The sequence below is a fragment of the Pisolithus orientalis genome (genome assembly GCF_024613125.1).
Source record: "Pisolithus orientalis strain OTSU chromosome Unknown F5J12scaffold_61, whole genome shotgun sequence".
Taxonomy (NCBI): domain Eukaryota; kingdom Fungi; phylum Basidiomycota; class Agaricomycetes; order Boletales; family Pisolithaceae; genus Pisolithus; species Pisolithus orientalis.
Window position 1 is genome coordinate 1 of NW_026260842.1, and position 22336 is coordinate 22336.

Below are 22336 nucleotides of genomic sequence, written 5' to 3' on the forward strand. Positions count from 1 at the left end.
ATGGACCTGTGGATGTCCAAATTAGGTCGATTGAGGTGGTCCTAGTGGGGACGAACACCACTTCAAGGGGTCCAGCATGCCCCAAGGAGGAGTGGTCAGATGGAAATGTTGGTATGTTATACTATGTATGTTATGTGTATTACAAGACATGCAATAGACCTAGGGGAGTCAGCAAAAGATGATTAGTACACTTGAAACAGGTCTCAGGGTGTCCCAGTCAATGTGGACAGGGGCTTCAGTTATGGATCAATGTTCATTGGTGATCATCAGTGTTTGTCCTGCTGTACAGACCTGTGGATGTCCAAATTAGGCTGATTGAGGTGGTCCTAGGGGGACGAACACCATTTCAAGCGATCCAGCATGCTCTGAGGAGGAGTGGTCAGATGGGAACATTGGTATGTTATATCATGTATTTTAGTTGTATTACCAGACATGCAATAGACCCTAGGAGAGTCAGGGAAAGATGGTTAGTGCACTCGAAACAAGTCATAGGGTGTCACAGTCAATGTGGACAGGGGCTTTGGTTCTGGATCAATGTTCATTGGTGTTTGTTCGTGTTTGTTGGTGTTCATTGGTGTTCAATGGGGTTCGTGCTGCTGTACAGACCTGTGGATGTCCAAATTAGGTCGACTGAGGTGGTCCAAGGGGGGACGAACACCACTACAAGTGATCCAGCATGCTCTGAGGAGGAGTGGTCAGATGGGAACATTGGTATGTTTTAAGATGTATTTTAGTTGTATTACCAGACATGCAATAGACATAGCAGAGTTGGGGAAAGATAGTTAGTGCACTCTACACAAGTTGCAGGGTGTCCAAGTCAATGTGGACAGGGGCTTCAGTTCTGGATCAATGTTCATTGGTGTTTGTTTGTGTTTGTTGCTGGTCGTTGGTGTTTGATGGGGTTCGTGCTGCTGTATGGACCTGTGGATGTCCAAATTAGGTCGATTGCAGTGGTCCTAGGGGGGAAGAACACCACTTCAAGGGGTCCAGTGCGCCATGATGGGGAGTGGTCAGACAGGATCATTGGTATGTTATATCATGTATGTAGGTTGTATTACCAGATATGCAATTGACATAGGAGAGTCAGGGAATAATGGTTAGTGCACTCTAAACAAGTCACAGGGTGTCCCAGTCAATGTGGACAGGGGCTTTGGTGCTTGATCAATGTTCATTGGTGTTTGTTGCTGTTTGTTGGTGTTCATTGGTGTTCGATGGGGTTCGTCCTGCTGTATGGACCTGTGGATGTCCAAATTAGGTCGATTGAGGTGGTCCGAGGGGGGACGAACACCACTTCAAGTGATCCGGCATGCTCTGAGGAGGAGTGGTCAGATGGGAACATTGGTATGTCTTAAGATGTATTTTAGTTGTATTACCAGACATGCAGACATGCAATAGACATAGGTGAGTCAGGCAAAGATGGTTAGTACACTCAGAACAGGTCTCCAGGTGTCCCTGTCAATGTGGACAGGAGCTTCGGTTCTGGATCAATGTTCATTGGTGTTCGTCAGTGTTCGTCAGTGTTCGTCCTGCTGTATGGACCTGTGGATGTCCAAATTAGGTCGACTTTGGTGGTCCTAGGGGGGACAAACACCACTTCAAGGGTCCAGCATGCCATGATGGGGAGTGGTCAGACAGGATCATTGGTATGTTATATCATGTATGTAGGTTGTATTACAAGACATGCAATTGACATAGGAGAGTCAGGCAAAGATGGTTAGCACACTCTAAACAAGTCACAGGGTGTCCTAGTCAATGTGGACAGGGGCTTTGGTTCTGGAACAGTGTTCTTCGGTGTGTGTTGGTGTTCGCCCTGCTGTACAGACCTAGACATGTTCAGAACAGGTCAATTGCAATTGAGCTAGGGGGGATGAACACCACGTCAAGCAGCCCAGCATGCTCCAAGGGGGAGTGGTCAGATGGGAACATCAGAATGTTATAAGATGTATTTTGGTTGTATTACCAGACATGCAATAGACCTAGGAGAGTCTGGGAAAAGTGATTAATGCATTCCACACAAGTCGCAGGGTGTCCCAGTCAATGTGGACAGGGGCATTGCTTCTGGAGTGATGTTCATTGGTGTTCATTGGTGTTCGTCTGGCTGTATGGACCTGTAAATGTCCTAGCAAGGTCAATTGCAATTGATCTAGGAGGGACAAACACCACTTCAAATGGTCCAGCATGCCATGAGGGAGAGTGGTCAGACAGGAACATTGATATGTTATCTGATGTATTTTATTTGTATTACCAGACATGCAATCGACCTAGGGGAGTCTGGAAAAGCTGATTAATGCATTCCAAACAAGTAAACAAGTGCTCCAGTATGTTTACTCAGGGCCATCCATGCTGGACTGATGTTCACAAATGTTTGCCCATGTTCATCAGTGTTTGTCATGGTGGACGGACCAGGACATGGTACTACAAGACCCATGCAAGTGGGCCTGTATGGATGAACACCATTCCAAGTGGGCCAGCATGCTCCGAGGCAGGGTGATCCAGTGGGCATACTGGTATACTATCTGATGTAGATTCTGTATTTCATTGTAATACATGCAGTAATATAGACATACAGGAATCTGGGAATGATGATCAATGTGCTTGAACCAGGTCCCAGGGTCTCCCAGCATTTGGACATGGTCTGGATAGGGGCTTTGGTAAGGGGTTGATGTTCGCTGGTGTTCATCTGTGTTGTCTGTCATTCCCCATATTGTATGGACCTGTACCTATCAACCTGAGAGCAGGGGAAGAGGTTTCCATGGTATGAACACCATTTCAAGTGGTGCAGCATGGTCTCAGCAGGGGTGGTCGGGTGGGCACACTGATAGAATATCCAATGTAATTTATTTGGATTACATGAAAGTCGATTGACCTACCAGAGGCTGCAAATGATGTTCCATCTGCTCCAAAATGAGTGACAGGCTGTCACAGTCAATTTGGACAGAGGCCATGGTGCTGGCTCGATGTTTGCTGGTGTTTGCAAACAATTTCCCATTAGCAGCAGACTGACATGGGCCAAATTGTCAAGGACCATCCAACTGCAGCCTTGGTTGATCATGCAGGACTGGAAGTGGTCAGCCCAACTGTCCAGTCTGGGGCCAGTGGTTGGGAAACTTTTCATTCTGTTTACCTGTCAGCTTTGGATCCAGTTGGATGCAACTTGGCTGAGAGGTTCAGAGGGAAAGCCAGAGCCAACATCTTTGGAAGATGCCATTCAGAGTTGGACTCTGAACCAGACCTTTGTTGATATAGATTGTGGTTCCCATTCCTGTGGAACTGAATCCCAGTGTTGCCTAGTGTAGTCTGATCAGGTAGCAACATGTTTGGCATCTTGGGATGATACCTGGCCCAAATGTGAACCCCCCTCTTCAGCTTTGCTCCATCAAAACAATTCCAGATCAATCCAGCTGTCCATACCATGTCTGTGCCACTCGAATGACATGGCAGGACAATTTGGATCACACCAGAAAGGACCCTATGTCTCATTCCCCTCCTCTTATCCTGGGGGTGCTAATCCTGTAAAGATTAGCAAGCATGAAAGCTTGTCAGGAATGGTTGTCCTGGAGGGCCTGAAAGTCACAATGGATGATGACAATGGTTGCAGCATTTCTAGGTGTCAGAATATCCATGTAAGATATGTTACCCTGCCCTCCCCATGTTCACTCCATCAAAACAATTTCAGAGGTTGATCTAGCTATCTGAATCATGTCTACCCCATGGGTATGACATTACAAGACCATCAGAATTGTGTTACAAAGGTCCCCATATTTGTTTCATCGACATACCTGATCCCCTCCTCATACCCCAGGGATGGCGATCCAGTAACATCAGGAGGGGGTGCCAGCTTGCCAGGGATGGATGTCCTGGGTGTTATCAATGCCACTGAAGACAATGGAAATGATTTCCAGCCTCCCAGAAGTATTTCCAAAGAGATACCACTTTGTGGTCTGACCATCCTTCTACCCCCTGTAGATTTTTTTTCCGACCGCCAATTTCATTCAAATTTCACCTGAGACATCCCAATGGACATATCTATCGACTCCCAGCATTATTTCCCCCAAATTATGGTCGGGAGTTTGTAATTATAATTCCCCCAGGGGCTGTATAGAGAGCAAGAAAGGAAAGTACAAGTCAGCCGAAGATGTGGATCATATGCCTGCCATGGATGAGAGGGATAACATGAGGAAAGAGATAGCCAATGAGTTGGAAGCAGCGAAGAAAATAATATCGCATCTCAAGAAGGCCCTTCAGGTAATGGATGCTGAAAAAGAACTGGAGAGATCGTGGACCGGTATGCGAACTCTTTAACGTCTTCGAAAAATACAAATCTGCATAGCATAGTTAGGTATATTATCTGATGTATTTTAGCTGTATTACCAGATGTGCAATAGATGTAGGAGAGTCATGGAAAGGGAAAGATGGTTAGTGCACTCGAAACAAGTCGCTGGGTGTCCCAGTCAATTTGGACAGGGGCTTCGGTTCTGGAGCGATGTTCATTGGTGTTCATCAGTGTTTGTCAGTGTTCGTCAGCGTTCTCCCTGCTGTACGGACCTATAAATGTCAAAATAAGGTCGATTGAAGTGGTACTAGGGGGGACAAACACCACCTCAAGGGATCCAGCATGCCCCGAGGGGGAGTGGTCAGACGGGAACATTGGTATATTATACTATGTAGTTTACTTGTATTACAAGACATGCAATAGACCTAGTGCAGTCGAGGAAAGATGGTTAGTGCACTCGAAACAGGTCTCAGGGTGTCCCAGTCAATGTGGACAGGGGCTTCAGTTCTGGATCAATGTTCATCGGTGTTCGTTGGTGTTCGTCCTGCTGTGTGGACCTGTGAATGTCAAAATAAGGTCGATTGAAGTGGTCCTAGGGGGGACAAACACCACTTCAAGGGATCCGGCATGCCCCGAGGGGGAGTGGTCAGATGGGAACATTGGTATGTTATACTATGTATTTTATTTGTATTACAAGACATGCCATAGACCTAGCAGAGTCATGGAAAATGGTTAGTGCACTCGAAAACAGGTCTCGGGGTGTCCCAGTCAATGTGGACAGGGGCTTCAGTTCTGGATCAATGTTCGTCAATGTTCGTCAGTGTTCGTTGGTGTTCGTTGGTGTTTGTCCTGCTGTACGGACCTGTTAATGTCAAAATAAGGTCGATTGAAGTGGTCCTAGGGGGGAGGAACACCACTTCAAGGGATCCAGCATGCCCCGAGGGGGAGTGGTCAGATGGGAACATTGGTATGTTATACTATGTATTTTATTTGTATTACAAGACATGCCATAGACCTAGCAGAGTCATGGAAAATGGTTAGTGCACTCGAAAACAGGTCTAGGGGTGTCCCAGTCAATGTGGCCAGGGGCTTCAGTTCTGGATCAATGTTCGTCAATGTTCGTCAGTGTTCGTTGGTGTTCGTTGGTGTTCGTCCTGCTGTATGTACCTGTTAATGTCAAAATAAGGTCGATTGAAGTGGTCCTAGGGGGGACAAACACCACTTCAAGGGATCCAGCATGCCCCGAGGGGGAGTGGTCAGATGGGAACATTGGTATGTTATACTATGTAGTTTACTTCTATTACAAGACATGCAATAGACCTAGTGCAGTCGAGGAAAGATGGTTAGTGCACTCAAAACAGGTCTCAGGGTGTCCCAGTCAATGTGGACAGGGGCTTCAGCTCTGGATCAATGTTCGTCAGTGTTCGTCAGTGTTCGTTGGTGTTCGTTGGTGTTCGTCCTGCTGTAAGGACCTGTTAATGTCAAAATAAGGTCCATTGAAGTGGTCCTAGGGGGGACGAACACCACTTCAAGGGATCCAGCATGCCCTGAGGGGGAGTGGTCAGATGGGAACATTGGTATGTTATACTATGTATTTTATTTGTATTACAAGACATGCCATAGATCTAGCAGAGTCAGGGAAAGATGGTTAGTGCACTAGAAAACAGGTCTTGGGGTGTCCCAGTCAATGTGGACAGGGGCTTCAGTTCTGGATCAATGTTCGTCAATGTTCGTCAGTGTTTGTCAGTGTTTGTCCTGCTGTACGGACCTGTGAATGTCCAAATCAGGTCGATTGAAGTGGTCCTATGGGGGACGAACACCACTTCAATGGATCTGGCATGCCCCGAGGGGGAGTGGTCAGATTGGAACATTGGTATGTTATACTATGTATTTTATTTGTATTACAAGACATGCCATAGACCTAGCAGAGTCCGGGAAAGATGGTTAGTGCACTCCAAAACAGGTCTCAGGGTGTCCCAGTCAATGTGGACAGGGGCTTCGGTTCTGAATCAATGTTCGTCAATGTTCGTCAGTGTTTGTCAGTGTTCATCCTGCTGTACAGACCTGTGAATGTCCAAATCAGGTCGATTGAAGTGGTCCTAGGGGGGACGAACACCACTTCAATGGATCTGGCATGCCCCGAGGGGGAGTGGTCAGATGGGATAGGTTAATGTTTGTCAATGTTTGTCAGTGTTTGTCGGTGTTCGTCCTGCTATACGGACCTGTGTATGTCAAAATAAGGTCGATTGAGGTGGTTCTAGGGGGGACGAACACCACTTCAAGTGGTCCAGTGTGCCACGAGGGGGATTGGTCAGACAGGAACATTGGTATGTTACATGATGTATGTTAGGCCCAGTGGGCATACTGGTATACTATCTGATGTAGATTCTCTATTCTATTTCATGGTAATATGTGCAGTAATATAGAAATACAAGAATCTGGGAATGATGATCAATGTGCTTGAACCAGTTCCAAGGGTCTCCCAGCATTCGGACACGGTCTGGATAGGGGCTTTGGTACGGGGTTGATGTTCGCTGGTGTTTGTCTGTGTTGGCTGTCGTTCCCCATATTGTACGGACCTGTACCTATCTACCTGAGTGCAGGGAATGAGGTTTCGATGGTACGAACACTGTTTCAAGTGGTGCAGCATGGTCTCAGCAGGGGTGGTTGGGTGGGCACACTGAAAGTCGATCGACCTACCAGAGGCTGCGAATGACGTTCCATCTGCTCCAAAACGAGTCACAGGCTGTCACGGTCAATTTGGACAGGGGCCATGGCACTGGATCGATTTTCGCTGGTGTTTGCTGGTGTTCTTTCGATGTTCATCATAGTGGATGGACCTTGAGACGACTCTATAAGGTCAATGCATATGGATTAAGGAGGACTGAACACCATTCCAAGTGGGCCAGCATCATCTCTTAATGGGGTGGTCAGCCACGCTGCATACACTCATATGTTGCTGAAGTCGTGTACCATGTATTCTACACAACATAGTATACTAGTGAGAGTCTATAAAATATTATGTGCATGCACAAAGAAGCTGTCGTTACCCTCTCAGAGTTTTCCATATAGTATAGTACTGATGTCTTCACGTCGTTACAAGTGTAAATATTAGACGGTGCCATGTATGTCATCGTATGTGGGGTTATGCTATGCAGTATACATTGGTGATTCGATCTGACCCATTTCTCGAACAGCTTTGCGAATGTGTCTGCCATGATTCCTCCCGGTGTTGTTTATGTTCCAGAATAGCCAGAAGCTCGTCGTCAGAGTACGTTCCACCTCGTTGACAAAGTATCCCAGCCGTAGCTTCGGGCTCATGCCATCTGGGGCCATGATCCTGATATCCATTCGACAAAACAATGACATGGAAGGTCTTGCGCCACCGACCCTCAGTTTCTCGTGCGACTAGTTCTGCCCAGGCTTTTAGCACGAAGTTGTTGAACTCATCCATCGCTCTCTGCCTTGTTTCGATATCTCCCCTTTGCGGATTCACAATCTTCTTCCTCTGTTCAGCAATGCTTAGCGACTCATCCTTCCTGTTGGCGAGATCCAGTTCTAAGTACGATAAGCATGATGAGAGTGCATCATACCATATTTCGCCCGCCTCCTCCAATGACAGAAAACTTGTGACCGGGATTCCAGACCAGCCGCCATTGTTTAACTGATGTGTATGTGTGACAGGACATGATTTGCCCTCCGACTATGATTACCCGCCACTCCCCAAGGAACACCAAGCTTGGGATATATTGTTGGGCAATCCATACCTCGTCCGAGTCCTCGTTCGTGTTATTCTTGAGATGGGCCCAGGTGCGGCTTGATTTCGGGGCGGTCGGAAGTATCACATGTTTGCCACAGTCGCTGTGACTCCGCTTCAGGACGTAGGAATCGTCGATAGGGTCCCCATCGCTAATTATATGCATTTCCGGTACCACCCATCTGTGGATAGCTGAAATTGCCTGCAGGTGTGCCAGGGTCTCCCACTTGACAGCAGCAGTCCGAACCTGATCTGGTGGGGGCCAAAACTGTACTTGACGGCTGAGAAGTGCGAAGTGATTTTCGTATGTGCGCAGTTCCATCTCGTTCGAGCCCATATGGGTTTCCTTTGCATCTGAAGGCCATATCGGAACCATGCCTCCAAGGTGCAATTGTAATTTCATCGCTCACCGGAAATCGATCGTGTAGTCGATGCCTCCGATTATACAGTCCATCCGTACGAGCTCATTCCATTTAGATTGCTGGCTGATCGGATCGAGTACGATGGCCTTGAAGTCTGCCCACTTCATGTACTTCAGCTCGAATGCGTTGCCATCGTTGTACTCTTCCATGTTCATTGCCAACCAAAGCTGCGAAGCATACATCAGCAGACCGAACTGCACCTGTGGGTGAAAAGGGGGCCTACCCATTCGCTGACCACCACCTTCACGCCCTCTTTGCTTTCTGATAGTTTGTATACGAATTTTCCGAGCTCCTTGATAACCTCATATTGGTGAGGTTTTATACAGCGGGTCGCCCATCCTAGATCTTCCTTTGCCTCATTCTTCGATTTCACCTCGCGGCTTGGGTCTGGGATGTAGAGGATATCGAGTGGTGTATCTTTCGATGTAGACCCCTGCGAATGAAATGGGTATGGCGATGCGAATGAGAATGCTGATGGAGAGCTCGAAACACGGCTCTCCATGTCTCCCATTGCTGATGGAGATCTTGAGATCACCGCCGATCGCCCAGCAGATGATGAAGGCCTAGAAGGCCAATATGTGCAACCATCATGGGTAAGTGGACTTAACCTGGATGGACCCGCACCAGCACATGATGCTGGCGATCCGGATGTGGACCTCGATGCAGAGTATGTTGACATGTGGATGGATGGACCGGGATCGTTCCATCCTGGTGGCAAAGTCGCACCATCTTCCATCACTATGTCCTCATCACCTGTGGTGGGTGTTGGTCTGGGGATTTTTAGTTGCTGTGCTGCACTCTCCAGACATCGGGCCACTCACAGAAATAATGATTCCATCCCAGGAGCCAGGGGTTGCCCAAGTCTCCTGAGCTCCCCTGCAGCTTCGAATAATGAGAGATGAGCGATAAGCTCTTTCCGAGTAGCTTCTCGTGCTTTTCCAGATCGCCCGACATGACTATTCACAAGCGCATTATATCCTGGACACGTCTCCATGCAATTTAAGTGTGAATTGTGGGTTTTGGCATGCCAGTAGGCACGATCCCCCTTCCTTCTTCCAAACACCCCGGCCACCAGATTGACATACCGCGCCATTACAGGTATGAATGCAGACTTCATAGCCCGCCATTGCTGACATGGTGTTTTTGAGCCTTTGGCATGATTATCTCCACCTCTCAGGTGGAGGTTTAGTGGTGCACTACACATTCTAATCGCCTCGCGAGGTATGCATCTTGATTACATAAGCAATCGATGGCCATGTAGACTAAGGAATCATCGATAGATTGGTTGATCTACATTCGTCATGGCCACCCAGTACTTTCCATCCTCTTTGGGCTCTGTTAGCCAGTCCAGGATCGAATCCGTGCTGGAGAACGATCGTAGCGTGCGATTGGCTGCAGGGAACGAATCTAGCTGGACATCGCAAGTCATCGGTGACACGGGAGACATAGTCGCACAGCTCCCAGCCCATTACTATGAGCACCTACAAGCATTCTTCTGGAGAGAAAAGGCGATAAGGCTGGTGCTCCAGTTCCAGGAGGAGCTCGAGGTTCAAGACCGGCTCAAGGCCAATCTAACCTTGATACTCGTTTATATGGACAGGGTCTTCACTCAGATGGTCAGGGAAGCCAAATCGACCAAGAGGGATGCTCGTGTGCCTGACTGGCGCAGCCCTACATTCGACAATTACATTCTGATCGAATATCACGTGGAGCGTCATGAACCAGAGATGGTCAGGGAGTATAGGCGGAAGAACAACTACAACATCAACATGCAGAGCATCGAAGACATCAGTAAGCCTTTCCACTTGATTCTCATCCCATTCCTGGCCATGGACTACCATATAACATAGACTGGCAAGCACACGAGGACACCCTCGGCGAGATCTGGTATGGAAGTGCCACTCAGTTCAAGATGGAGGAGAAGTACAAGACTCTGGACGTTGCACAGAGGCTGCTGGATGTTATGATTGAATTTTATGATCCCATCGTGGAGGAGGATCCCGATTGTGAGTATCACCGACATGCTTTTCTTACAACACTGATTTTTGACTTCGACACAGTTGGATACACGTATAAAGAGCACTTGGAGGAGGCAGGGGAAGTGAAACCGCTCAAGAGGCACATGCCGGGGCCCAGAGTATTCAAGCGGGTGAATAAGAAGGGGCCTGTGCTGCCTGACGACGAGGAAGTTTAGGGTCCCAACTTTGTAGATAGCTTTTAATGCCCTGCTGCGTTTTCATTTCAATATACCGTATCTTCGCAGGCCACCCCACCATATATATATGTGTTTTTCGATGACACAGGAATGCGACTGTGGATACGGTAATGCGATACGTCCAAAGGTAGGTTATCGTAGACAGGAGTAACCCTGACCCTACGCCAGAAGTCCTATTTAGAATATATATGGCATGGTGTGCCGATCCTCTTCGATCACTCCGATCGATTCGATTAAGCCTCCATCGCAGCATGTCTGACTACTACTGGCAACAATCGCTCCCGACAATCACCCAGATGAAATACATTCTACAGATCTACTATCGATCGGAGGAGCTAGCAGATGGTACGATCCGGATAACATGCACTAATCTCAACGACGAGATAACAGAACATCGCACCTTCATTCCCACCTGCTATCACAAGGCTCTCACCCATACACTCTGGAGGTATTACCTCCTCATCGATCTCCACGTCCATTTCAAGAAGAACCCCCACAAAAAGTACACGGAGTTTCGTCCACATCTCTTGAGAAACATCGTCCTCCTGGACAATGTACTCGAGGCTTTCATTCGCCCGTGCACGTTGATCGAAAGGCAAGATATCCAAGGTTTCCGATCTGCCAATTTCGAAGAATACCTTTGCACTGGAATATCTCGTTGGGCGGCACGATCCCAACTCGGTTAACTACTTCAGGGCACATTGCCCCATCAATATCGAGAGAATTATGTACGAGTTTGGTGAGGCTTTTTACAGGTTTGAAGATTCTATTCCAATCCAATTCACTGACATGTACATCAGAATGGAGCTGGGATGCCTACAAGGAGCGTGTCCCCACAAGGCTTTATGGGGAACGATACGATTGGGACGTGGAAAATATCCCAGATGCTGACTTTACGATTCTGTGGGACGAAGCGGTCGAATGGTATTCACGGCAGCCAGACCCAGCATGGAGTAAGTCAGATCTCCTACTTACACCCTGACGATCGGTTGATCATTTACATGGGCAGTATCTAAATGGGTCCCATGGGTCGAGATAGATGGGGTGGTTGCCAGCATGCAATCTACAGGCGATGCAGATGAGGGAAATGTGGGGACTGGAGCTGGGGATGATGAGGCAGGAGGACCTGGAGCTGGGAGCCAGGGCGGCAATGTTCCAATGGGAGGCATGGAGAACTCTGATCCACCTCCTTCAAACCAGGCAAGTAGCATGATGTCGGGCGAAGTGTCTGTAGCGTATTTATACATTGATGTTACAGCAGAGGCAGACAGGAAGCAATGGAGAATCAGGCGCCCCCACTGCCTCGAGTTCTGCAATTCCTGCAGAGAATCCAGTGGGGTTCCGTCCCAGCCTGGCAAGTCTTTACTCCCGCAATAAGTAGCTGTATCGGCTGTATGGTATTTTCTTCGTCGAATGCATTACATTTTGTTCTGGGTTGTGGATGTAGCATCATGACGTTTCCCCCTGGCGTGATCTCGTTGGAACATGTTAACAATCGTTTTGCACGTTCTAACGACTGGATGGATGTGGTACATGTAATACATGTTGCATATTGTCACTGAGACTGCGTCGCCTCCACTTCAGCCATGGGCTTTGGAATCCTCTTTCCTGGCCGTTCATCTCCTTCCACATCGCTGTCCCCCCTTCCTCGCTTCTGTACTTAATGTATCGAGCCACTGAAACACGTAGGAGATACATAAAACGACTTGCCTGGGCTGTGGAAGGGAGGGAATGTTGCTCCTTCTCCCCCTCCGCCATGCGTTCGTCCTCCCACTTCACCCACCTAGATACTAGGAATATAAGGTCAGAATCAAACGAACTGTGTCATGGGCATGTCACTCACTCCACTGTGGATCGGGGTTCCAGCCATACCATTCCTCTACTGCATCCCATACTTCTTCGTAGTCATCATAGGGCAGCTGTTCGATATCCCAGTCGTAATCTGCCCCATCCATCGGTTCAGGGATACGATCGGAATATGCCTTCCAGTCTGAATGAAGCTGTCAGACTGTATGATAACGATGAAACTCTTGGATAACTCACCAAATCCTTCCATTGAGATGCGCTCTATATTGGTCAGGGCAATGAGCTCGGAAGTAGTTGACAGACTGGGGATCGTGCCGGCCAATCAGGTACTCCGTCACCAAGTATTCATCGAAGTTATTGGAACGATAATCAGGTAGCTCTGCCAGGGGGACATTCAGGCAGGGGCGGATGAGCGATTCTATTACATTGTCCAGATGGACGATGTTGCTGATCAGAGTCGGTAGAAATTCCATGTATTTGTCGTCAGTATTCTCCTTGAATCGCAAGAACAGCTCGATGAGGAGGTAGTACCTCCACAGGAAGAGAGTTACATGAGTACCATAGAATACGGGGATAAATGCCCTGATGCGATGCAGTGATTTCGTCGTCGTTCAGGTTGCTTTGTTTGATTTCCATAATTGCCCTGTTGCCAGGCACCGGATGTAACAGTGTACCAGACCTGGGTGATGTAGTCCATTTGAGTATCTGTAGCTTTGGAGGGTTGCCAGTAGTAGTCAGACATTTTTTCGTGGGTCAACGTCAAATGAGAACGATGGAGTGGACCGATAAGGAAGCACCGCACTAATATCGCACAGCATATACTAAAGTGGATCGTTGGCAACGGAGCCATTCCTGACTTCAGCCTCTTTATATCTTGCTAGATCCACGATCACCACTGTTCAGCACATTCTAATCACCACCGATCACGTTAGCCAGACCAACCAATGTGTTTGAAAGCTGTCAAACACTGCGTGTGGTGGTATATGTGAACACCTCCGTTACGAGCTCCTGGCCTCCCCCTGTTTATATTTCCCTAGAGCATGTTCACTATTATTTGTCACGTCCTACCCGCCTGTGCAGATGTCATAATGATTATACAAAGTAATAGAAAGCCAGTGAACACAGGTTGCGCTGGGATGTAATGAGTTCCGGCATACCTACTTCACTTCCCACTGTTGATATTTTTTTAGACCATGTTCGTCATCGTTCTATGCATTGAGGCCACATTTAGAAATGTCAGAAGGATGTTGGAACGTGGCGAAAAGCTGGTGAACACACACTCCAGTGGCATATGATAAGTCTGAGCATGACCACCTGACTTCATCCAGTCAGGTTTTTGCTAGACCATGTTCGCCACTGTTCGTCACGTCTTACACGTCTTTACCAATGGTACAATGACCATCCACGGTGGTAGCAACCCGACGAACACCTGCCATGATGGTATATGATAAATTCGTGCATGACCGCCTGACCTCCCCCTTTCTATATTTTTCCGGACCATGGTCGCCATTGTTCGGCATGTCCTAGACACCTTCACCACTGTTGGTAAGACCATTAAAGGTGGTAGCAACCCGACGAACACCTCCTGCGATTGTATATGATAGGTTTGTGCATGACCACCTGACCTCCCCCTTTCTACATTTTGCTAGACCATGTTCGCCATTGTTCGTCACGTCCTAGACACCTTTACCTGTGTTTGTAAGACCGTTAGAGGTGGTAGCAACCTGACGAACACCTTCTGCAATGGTATATGATAAGTTTGTCCATGACCTCCTGACCCGCCCCTTTCTATATTTTGCTAGACCGTGTTCGCCATTGTTCGTCACGTCCTAGACACCTTACCAGTGTTGGTAAGACCGTTAGAGGTGGTAGCAACCTGACGAACACCTTCTGCAATGGTATATGATAAGTTTGTCCATGACCTCCTGACCCGCCCCTTTCTATATTTTGCTAGACCGTGTTCGCCATTGTTCGTCATGTCATACACACCTCTCCCAGTGTTGGGAAGACCGTTAGAGGTGGTAGCAACCTGACGAACACCTTCTGCAATGGTATATGATAAGTGTGTGCATGGCCTCCTGACCCGCCCCTTTCTATATTTTGCTAGACCGTGTTCGCCATTGTTCGTCACATCCTGAACACCTTTACCAGTGTTGGTAAGACCATTCAAGGTGGTAGCAACCTGACGAACACCTGCTGTGATGGTATATGATAAGTTTGTGCATGAACTCCTGACCCGCCCCTTTCTATATTTTGCTAGACCGTGTTCGCCATTGTTCGTCACGTCATACACACCTCTCCCAGTGTTGGTAAGACCGTTAGAGGTGGTAGCAACCTGACGAACACCTTCTGCAATGGTATATGATAAGTGTGTGCATGGCCTCCTGACCTCGCCCCTTTCTATATTTTGCTAGACCGTGTTCGCCATTGTTCGTCACATCCTAAACACCTTACCAGATGTTGGTAAGACCATTCAAGGTGGTAGCAACCTGACGAACACCTTCTGCAATGGTATATGATAAGTTTGTGCATGAACTCCTGACCCGCCCCTTTCTATATTTTGCTAGACCGTGTTCGCCATTGTTCGTCACAGTCCTACACACCTCTACCAGTGTTGGTAAGACCAGTTAGAGGTGGTAGCAACCTGACGAACACCTTGCTGCAATGGTATATGATAAGTGTGTGCATGGCCTCCTGACCCGCCCCTTTCTATATTTTGCTAGACCATGTTCGCCATTGTTCGTCACATCCTAAACACCTTTACCAATGTTGGTAAGACCATTCAAGGTGGTAGCAACCTGACGAACACCTTCTGCAATGGTATATGATAAGTTTGTCCATGACCTCCTGACCCGCCCCTTTCTATATTTTGCTAGGACCATGTTCGCCATTGTTCGTCACGTCCTACACACCTTTACCCAGTGTTGGTAAGACCATTCAAGGTGGTAGCAACCTGACGAACACCTTCTGCAATGGTATATGATAAGTTTGTGCATGACCTCCTGACCTGCCCCTTTCTATATTTTGCTAGACCGTGTTCGCCATTGTTCGTCACATCCTAAACACCTTTACCAATGTTGGTAAGACCATTCAAGGTGGTAGCAACCTGACGAACACCTTCTGCAATGGTATATGATAAGTTTGTCCATGACCTCCTGACCTCCCCCTTTCTATATTTTGCTGGACCATGTTCGCCATTGTTCGTCACGTCATACACACCTCTACCAGTGTTAGTAAGACAGTTAGAGGTGGTAGCAACCTGACGAACACCTTCTGCAATGGTATATGATAAGTGTGTGCATGGCCTCCTGACCCGCTCCTTTCTATATTTTGCTAGACCATGTTTGCCATTGTTCGTCACGTCCTAAACACCTTTACCAATGTTGGTAAGACCATTCAAGGTGGTAAAATCCTGCCGAACGCTGGCTCTGGCACTATATGTTAAAATTTGGTATGGCCACCTGGCTTCCCCCCTGTTTATATCTTGCTACTTTCCCGCTCTTCAGACATCTGTTGACTGTTCCATCATAATAACCATTCAAACGACCACTACACATTCGATTTATCTAAGCATTCTTTTTCATCCCCAAGCCAGATTGATTTGCAAGTATCAAGTACCCCTTCTTGACATTGATGTCGATGACCGTGTCCTTCGTTCTTTCCATCTTCTGCAGATGCAAACCCAAGTATGCTGCATCTGCCATGAGCATCCGCTGTAAATGGGCATAGGTGTACAATCCTAGGGATAGACATTGGAGTGCAACATACATGCATTTCATTGGTGGCTTTGAGATGTGAAAAAACATCAGAGACCTTCTGTCCATGCACCTTGCTGATCGCTCTCAAATTCAAGAAAAATTGCTTGAACTGAAATACACAAGTCAACGAGCACGGAACAAGAATGATGACACTGGACAATTTAATACCTGTTCGTTGATACCATCCTCTCTGTCCTTGCAACCTTTGGCTAATGATCGGACAACGCCAGGAATCGTTTTCAGGAATGTAGCTACCTCCTCGCTATCGAGTGTCATTTGAGTTTGTGTATTGGTCGACGTGAGTGGTTGGTTAATCTTAGATGGACCAGGCGTCGGAGCAACCTCCTGCATTCCTTCAGGCAGTGTTCTGGCGATGGTGCGCTTCCTTGGACTGACTGTCACGTTGATCATATCGAAATCATAAGCAAGCTCCGATTGAGGGGTGCCTGAGGATTTCTGGCTTTGCAGGAGCTGTGTGGTAATGAATTCCTTCGTCGTCGCCACCCCCTTTCCTTTCTGCCTCCCTCCACGCTCCCTCCCAGATCGCTGGTTCGCAGGTGGATCATCTGCTACAGGCGGAATGTCACCATGGGTAGCCATTTCATCATCCCCCGCAGCCACTGGAAATGGTGTGGGATCTAGGCCCTCATTTACAATGCTAGCACCTTGAGAATACGATTCCAACGGGAAGTCGACTGGTGATTCAATCATGTCTGAATCTAGCGGCGGAGACCAATGGGCTATCGTGATGAAAACAGTATATTCATATGCGTTTCCACAGGAGAGTACAAAGCAATCGATATTAATTACTTACGGGGGGGAGGTCGACCAATCATCCGTAGCAAGTGCTGACTAAACCCTATAGGCTGGTCGCCTTCCCTGTCGGGACGTGCAGCAGGAGGGTTTGGAGATGGTCTTTTCCGTTGGCCACCCTCTTCTTCGTCGCTGCCCTCTGACAACTGCCGCTTCCGTGTCACAGCCAGCTGACATCGGATTGTGAGGTTCAGTGACGCCTGTTGAGATGAAATGCACTTGCCTGGTTTGCAGGAGGGGGGACGTCGGAGTCCTGTTCCCCACCTCCATCATTTTTCCCCATATCGGTGCTGCCCTCGCTGCCCTCTTCTTCATTCTCATCGCGTCCACTCCCCCCATTGCCCCCTTCCCCTCCATGATCCTCTCTCCCACCGATCTCAGCATTCGTATCATCTCCATGCTCCATGTCCTGGTCCACATCGCTCATGTTCTGTTGATCTATGTCCCCATCCGATCCCCCATCATCTGTACCCTTTTCTTCATCATTGAAACCAGGCCCCTCATCCCATACCACCCACTGAGATACTATTGATGTAATCGATGTAATGTCAGAATAAATGTTATTGGATTGGAAACGTCACTCACTCCAATGTGGGTCCAGTTCTTGTGAATACCATTCGACCACTTCTTCCCACATCTTCGGAAGGTCTTCATCAGGAACCGAATCTACCTCCCAATGGTATTCCCCCCCAAAGAAACATTCTGGCAACCGATCAGCATAACGATCCCAGTCCATTTCTGATGACCGTATCAGACACTTGGATGATAAAGGAAACCTGTATGATGACTCACCAATGGGTTCTACCAATCTCTCAAGATTGGTCGGGCAATGTGCCCTGAAATTGTTTACCGACTCGGGATCATGCCGGCCGATGAGGTATTCCGTCACCAGGAATTCCTCGAAGCTGGGACAGCGATGTGTTGGAATATCTTCTTCTTTCATACCGATGCTTGGGCGGATGAGGGCTTCGATGATGTTGTCCAGATGGACGATGTTTCTGAGGAGGGTGGGGCGGAAATTCGCATACAGTTTGCTCTGAGCCTTTTGGAAATGCAGATGTAATCGCATCAGGAGGTAATACCTCCAGAAAAACAATTGTATGAACTCGAAATAGTGCCCGGGGAGCAATACACGGTCCTCAGTGATCTTCAGGTAGAGATTCGTAGACGTGACCTTCACCATGGTCTGCTCGGGATCTACATATTCCAACTTGTATATGATCTGCTTGATGTAATCGATCTGCAGTGGCGTTGGGAGTGATTGCTGCCAGTAGTAGTCCGACATGTCGTTGAGATCGATCTCGAATCAGGCTGAATGATAAGGATGAAGATGAAATTTGTAGCAACACAGCATATTGCCTAAATCGGTCCCATGTTAATGAGGCCTTTGATCGGTAGCACGTGTATCGTATATTTCTGTCAACCGAAGACCGATCGATGACATGTGGTGGATTCACCTCATCTTCTCCTCTCATGCGCAGCCCATTTCAATGGCAAGAGCTGCATAGTGATAGTGATAGTAGCTTCTGGAGTCATTGCAAGTGCCAGTGGAATGTGAAACACCATAAATCCCACCTCCTTGTCGATTGCATGACAGACCCCATGACTGCCAAACTTCAGGTTGCGCCAGCATCTGATCTAGTGTATTCATTGTAGTGTGATGGGACTCGACATGATTTTTCGTTGGTCAAGTAGCTTTGCTGAATGGGAATGGAAACATTTGTAAATCTCTAGTCTAATGAATGGAGACCACCAGTTCCAGGAAAATCTCAGGGAGAAATCCCAGCACTTCTTGCCTATGATCCCACTTCTGTGTCTGATGGACAATCGATGGAGATGTCTACCAAGTACATTAATATATATATGTACAAATGATATCTTCGATGCCTTAGACATCCATCGAAGAGCGGTCAGATCCAGAGGGCGATGGCATGGGGGACGTTTCCTTATGCTTATCTTTCAGCCTCTGAGAGGCTCTGCGCTGATTCACAGTCCCTCCCGCTCGTCTCTTGCCCTTATCACGTCCCCTGCCCTTGCTACGCACCCCACCACCGCGATGACCTCCTCCAATGCTATCATCTCCCTCTCCTCTCCCTGCGCCTTTCCCTTGCCTTTATCTGCAGCGCTGCCTTGTAGATGTTCTTTGTACGTGTATCCGACTGTTTCAAGTTAGAATTCAGTAGATGGGGAAAGAAAGTATCCCTGTGCTTACAGTCAGGGTCCTCATCCTCCACTGGATCATAGAAGTCCACCATCACGTCGATCAGTTTCCTTGCCACATCCACAGTCTTCATTTTCTCATCCATTTTGAACTGAGTCTGGCTCCCATACCACATCTCACCCAGGGCACGCTCATGGTGAACCCAGTCTGTGGTATAAGTATGTGAATGGCAGCAAAAGGTTGCAAGGAAATCGAAACACTTACCAACCTCTGCAATGCTGGCGCGGTGTGAGTCAAAGTGAGGTTCAGTGGTGAAAACCAACCAAAACCAACACAAAAGACAATGAAAGTGAGTGGTGGTGTGCCTATGCGGTACCTAGATGGTAGAACCTGTTCTTTGGGAGGGTTTCTGCAAGCTACAACACTCAGAGATGAGTGCTGAGGGTTGGGGGTGCTCCTGACAAAGAGGGAGCAAGAATGTGATAGAAAGCGATAGGGTAGACTGCTGTCAGCCTACAGAAGGATGGATGGTGACTTAATTTGATGTCCTAAGCTGTACTGAGCTCAGGGAGGGCTTGGAGCGAAGTATATGGATGATAGATGATAATAAGCGAAGTAGATGATAGCTAGACCCTTAATAAAGTCTCAACTATCAAAGCTGATGAATGATTTACTGAGAGATGATAAATTGCAAGCAAGAGGGGCTCTCTGATGTCTTCTTTTTTTGCTACCTAAGTACAGTGACTTATATACAGTACAGGGGCATTGCCTATGGAAAACAAGGTGCAAACACTTGGTAAGCGATTGGTAACTGATGAGTAAGGAATGTAAGCGATGGGTAATCATCTTGGAAAGCATTGGTAAGCATTGGTAAGGATAAGTAAGCCAAAAAGCGAAGAATCAGTAAGCAAAGTCAAAAGATTGGTAAGTATTGGCAATAGGTGAGTCAAAGACAGTCAGAATGTCAAAGTATGAGTCAAGCAATGTCAGGAACTGGGAAAGCGCACTGGAATCACATCAGGGGGAGGCTGTGCATGTCACATCTCGAAGAGATCGCTTCTAGGCCAAAGTGGGATGACAGAGAGGCAGCACTGATCTGATGCTGACATAGTACATCCAAAAGCGGACAGGGTGAGTCAGATGTCAACAGGGGTCAAGCTTTGGGGGTCTGTGGGGTGACAGGAGCATAGGGGATTGCAACTTTCCCCCCCAAACCATCCTCTCAGTGAAGCAAATAAAAACTTCATGAATGAGGCTCTGTTGGAAGAGAGGATGAAGGGGGAGTGTCTTCTGCTGTATCTTGCAACAAGGAGGCAAGATGTGCATCATACTCATCATGGATGCGATCAGGGAGAGTGGAGAACAGTAGATTATACTGTAGCCATCGCAATTTTGGAAGAATGATGGACAAGACTGGTATGAAGACGTTGCAGGGGGCAGGGAGGAAGGATCCATATGCTTCTTGGACCGGAGAGACTGAAACGACCACATAAGACCTTTCCAAGCGAATGACAGACCTGAGGCGACCAAAGAACGTCCTCCTGGAGGTCATACTGACAAAAAGAACACGCTGTCCAAGCTGGATGGGCTGAGAGGGGGCAGATGAGGGTGGGATGTACCAGGACACTTCAGGACAGAAGCTGGTAGGAACTCCTGGTAGATATATGTAGCCATGGTCCCTAGCAAAGGGGACAAGCGAAATGACTGATGTGGAGGCAGCCATATCAGAAGAATTAGCAAAATGAGCGTCTTTTGGAGGGAGTGCTGTAGAAATGTGTGGAGTGCGCAAATCCTTTCCAATCTTGGAAGGTAGGATCGTGTGGCTGAGCACTACAAGCGAGTGTGGGAATGGTTTCGGTGTCTGCAGAATTGGTGGAGATATGTCGAAAACCGGAATGCCGTACACGGGCACTTAAGAATTTTACTGGCGCTTAACTCGCCTCCTCCTTTTTCTTTGGCATTGACAACCTGTTCTTGTGCAATGATGTTGTGGTCGTTGTTGCGTCTGTAATTCCTCACCTGGGCCGGTTCATGGCGCCTGCACGAAATATTCTATCAATAAGTAGTTGTCGAATGTCGGACTTCGCCAATCGAGTGTGCGATCTCTGCATTTGACTTTCTTCGCCTCCGCAACTACTTGAACGAAAACCCTGTTCATATATGCGAGGATCATGGTCAGATTCTCCACCAGCGGCTCTTCCACCTCCACCTCCTCCTTCTTCTTGAAGTGAAGCACCAGCCGGATCGCCTTTTCTCTCCAGGTGAAAGCCTGAATAGGCTCGTAGTAGTGATTGGGGAGCTCCACCACGACTTTATTGTCAGCATGGGTGACCTGGCATGGCCAGATGGACCCTTCAGAGCCTCTTGGAGCCAACCTAACATGTCGATCCTTTTTCGACAAGGCTTTGAGATTGTGGATGAATCCGAGGGAAGACGGGTAGTACTGGGTAGCCATGGTAGTAGTCAAGATCAATTACATAATCTATCTTGTAAATGTTCCTCCATCATCGATCGCTTATGTAAGTGGAATGTAAGGCGAATAGTGCATGTCGTGCACCATATACATACAGTGAGACTGACCATGTCCAAGGCATGAAGACTCCATGTCCTGATAGAGACACTGTAATGGACCAGTTTATAAAACTGATCACAAGGTGGGTGGGTCAGCCCTCATGCCAAATACAGTAGTATACCTGTTTAGCACCATTACCATCGATTCCCCCTGTAAAGTGGTCGGGCAGACTATCCAAAGTGTTGAAGGCTATGGAACACCGATAGGTTTCAGCATGACCACCCGACTTCCCGCTGTAGATACTTTGCTGTACCATGGGTTTACCACGACATCATTCAGACAGAGTAAGATGGTAGAAGCCTTGCAAACACCTTTCAGTATGGCCACCCAAATTCCCCCAGTCCACATTTCGCTAGACCATGTTCGTCATTGTTCAGCATGTCACCACAACCTTTGCCGATGTTAGTAAGACTGCCTAAGGTGGTGGAAGCATGGCGAACACAGGTTCTTGTGGTATATGATAAGTTTCAGTATGACCACCCGACTTCCTCCTCTCCATATATTTGTTCTTCGTCGTTCCACACATCTTAACCTCACTTACCAATGTTATGAGGTGATT

The 22336-nt window shown here is 47.7% G+C and overlaps 9 protein-coding genes across 9 annotated transcripts; 4 read left to right on the plus strand and 5 right to left on the minus strand.

Annotated features, from left to right (window-relative positions):
- Window positions 1-76: 76 nt before the first annotated feature.
- On the plus strand, window positions 77-1939 carry F5J12DRAFT_786586 (uncharacterized protein; the record flags this gene model as incomplete). The annotated part of the gene is made up of 14 exons (XM_051743478.1): window positions 77-111; window positions 311-395; window positions 442-466; window positions 493-586; window positions 626-711; window positions 758-781; window positions 808-1026; window positions 1049-1096; window positions 1256-1341; window positions 1402-1419; window positions 1559-1643; window positions 1666-1713; window positions 1740-1791; window positions 1843-1939. 14 exons carry the CDS (start codon window positions 77-79, stop codon window positions 1937-1939), a joined length of 1002 nt encoding a protein of 333 aa, XP_051595091.1.
- A 1495-nt stretch (window positions 1940-3434) lies between these two features.
- On the plus strand, window positions 3435-6653 carry F5J12DRAFT_786587 (uncharacterized protein; the record flags this gene model as incomplete). The annotated part of the gene is made up of 19 exons (XM_051743479.1): window positions 3435-3623; window positions 3738-3912; window positions 4103-4285; window positions 4386-4415; window positions 4525-4720; window positions 4850-4935; window positions 4982-5089; window positions 5175-5240; window positions 5287-5394; window positions 5480-5545; window positions 5592-5615; window positions 5785-5850; window positions 5897-5920; window positions 6021-6146; window positions 6193-6216; window positions 6317-6439; window positions 6465-6499; window positions 6535-6600; window positions 6624-6653. The coding sequence occupies 19 exons, from the start codon at window positions 3435-3437 to the stop codon at window positions 6651-6653; spliced, it is 1725 nt and encodes a 574-aa protein (XP_051595092.1).
- Window positions 6654-7418: 765 nt separating this feature from the next.
- On the minus strand, window positions 7419-9406 carry F5J12DRAFT_897822 (uncharacterized protein; the record flags this gene model as incomplete). The annotated part of the gene is made up of 5 exons (XM_051748058.1): window positions 7419-7937; window positions 7987-8311; window positions 8441-8619; window positions 8676-9205; window positions 9274-9406. The coding sequence occupies 5 exons, from the start codon at window positions 9404-9406 to the stop codon at window positions 7419-7421; spliced, it is 1686 nt and encodes a 561-aa protein (XP_051595093.1).
- Window positions 9407-9753: 347 nt separating this feature from the next.
- On the plus strand, window positions 9754-10646 carry F5J12DRAFT_786589 (uncharacterized protein; the record flags this gene model as incomplete). Its single annotated transcript, XM_051743480.1, has 3 exons — window positions 9754-10243; window positions 10303-10458; window positions 10513-10646. 3 exons carry the CDS (start codon window positions 9754-9756, stop codon window positions 10644-10646), a joined length of 780 nt encoding a protein of 259 aa, XP_051595094.1.
- Window positions 10647-10918: 272 nt separating this feature from the next.
- Window positions 10919-12044, plus strand: F5J12DRAFT_897824 (uncharacterized protein; the record flags this gene model as incomplete). Its single annotated transcript, XM_051748059.1, has 4 exons — window positions 10919-11221; window positions 11268-11406; window positions 11468-11620; window positions 11677-12044. The coding sequence occupies 4 exons, from the start codon at window positions 10919-10921 to the stop codon at window positions 12042-12044; spliced, it is 963 nt and encodes a 320-aa protein (XP_051595095.1).
- A 132-nt stretch (window positions 12045-12176) lies between these two features.
- Window positions 12177-13215, minus strand: F5J12DRAFT_786591 (uncharacterized protein; the record flags this gene model as incomplete). The annotated part of the gene is made up of 5 exons (XM_051743481.1): window positions 12177-12457; window positions 12511-12667; window positions 12711-12734; window positions 12773-13004; window positions 13025-13215. The coding sequence occupies 5 exons, from the start codon at window positions 13213-13215 to the stop codon at window positions 12177-12179; spliced, it is 885 nt and encodes a 294-aa protein (XP_051595096.1).
- Window positions 13216-16039: 2824 nt separating this feature from the next.
- Window positions 16040-18329, minus strand: F5J12DRAFT_786592 (uncharacterized protein; the record flags this gene model as incomplete). The annotated part of the gene is made up of 7 exons (XM_051743482.1): window positions 16040-16186; window positions 16242-16340; window positions 16400-16971; window positions 17046-17214; window positions 17289-17569; window positions 17630-17782; window positions 17837-18329. 7 exons carry the CDS (start codon window positions 18327-18329, stop codon window positions 16040-16042), a joined length of 1914 nt encoding a protein of 637 aa, XP_051595097.1.
- A 603-nt stretch (window positions 18330-18932) lies between these two features.
- Window positions 18933-19350, minus strand: F5J12DRAFT_897827 (uncharacterized protein; the record flags this gene model as incomplete). Its single annotated transcript, XM_051748060.1, has 3 exons — window positions 18933-19020; window positions 19089-19203; window positions 19257-19350. The coding sequence occupies 3 exons, from the start codon at window positions 19348-19350 to the stop codon at window positions 18933-18935; spliced, it is 297 nt and encodes a 98-aa protein (XP_051595098.1).
- A 1884-nt stretch (window positions 19351-21234) lies between these two features.
- F5J12DRAFT_786593 (uncharacterized protein) lies at window positions 21235-22033 on the minus strand (the record flags this gene model as incomplete). The annotated part of the gene is made up of 3 exons (XM_051743483.1): window positions 21235-21648; window positions 21786-21848; window positions 21899-22033. The coding sequence occupies 3 exons, from the start codon at window positions 22031-22033 to the stop codon at window positions 21235-21237; spliced, it is 612 nt and encodes a 203-aa protein (XP_051595099.1).
- Window positions 22034-22336: the final 303 nt, after the last annotated feature.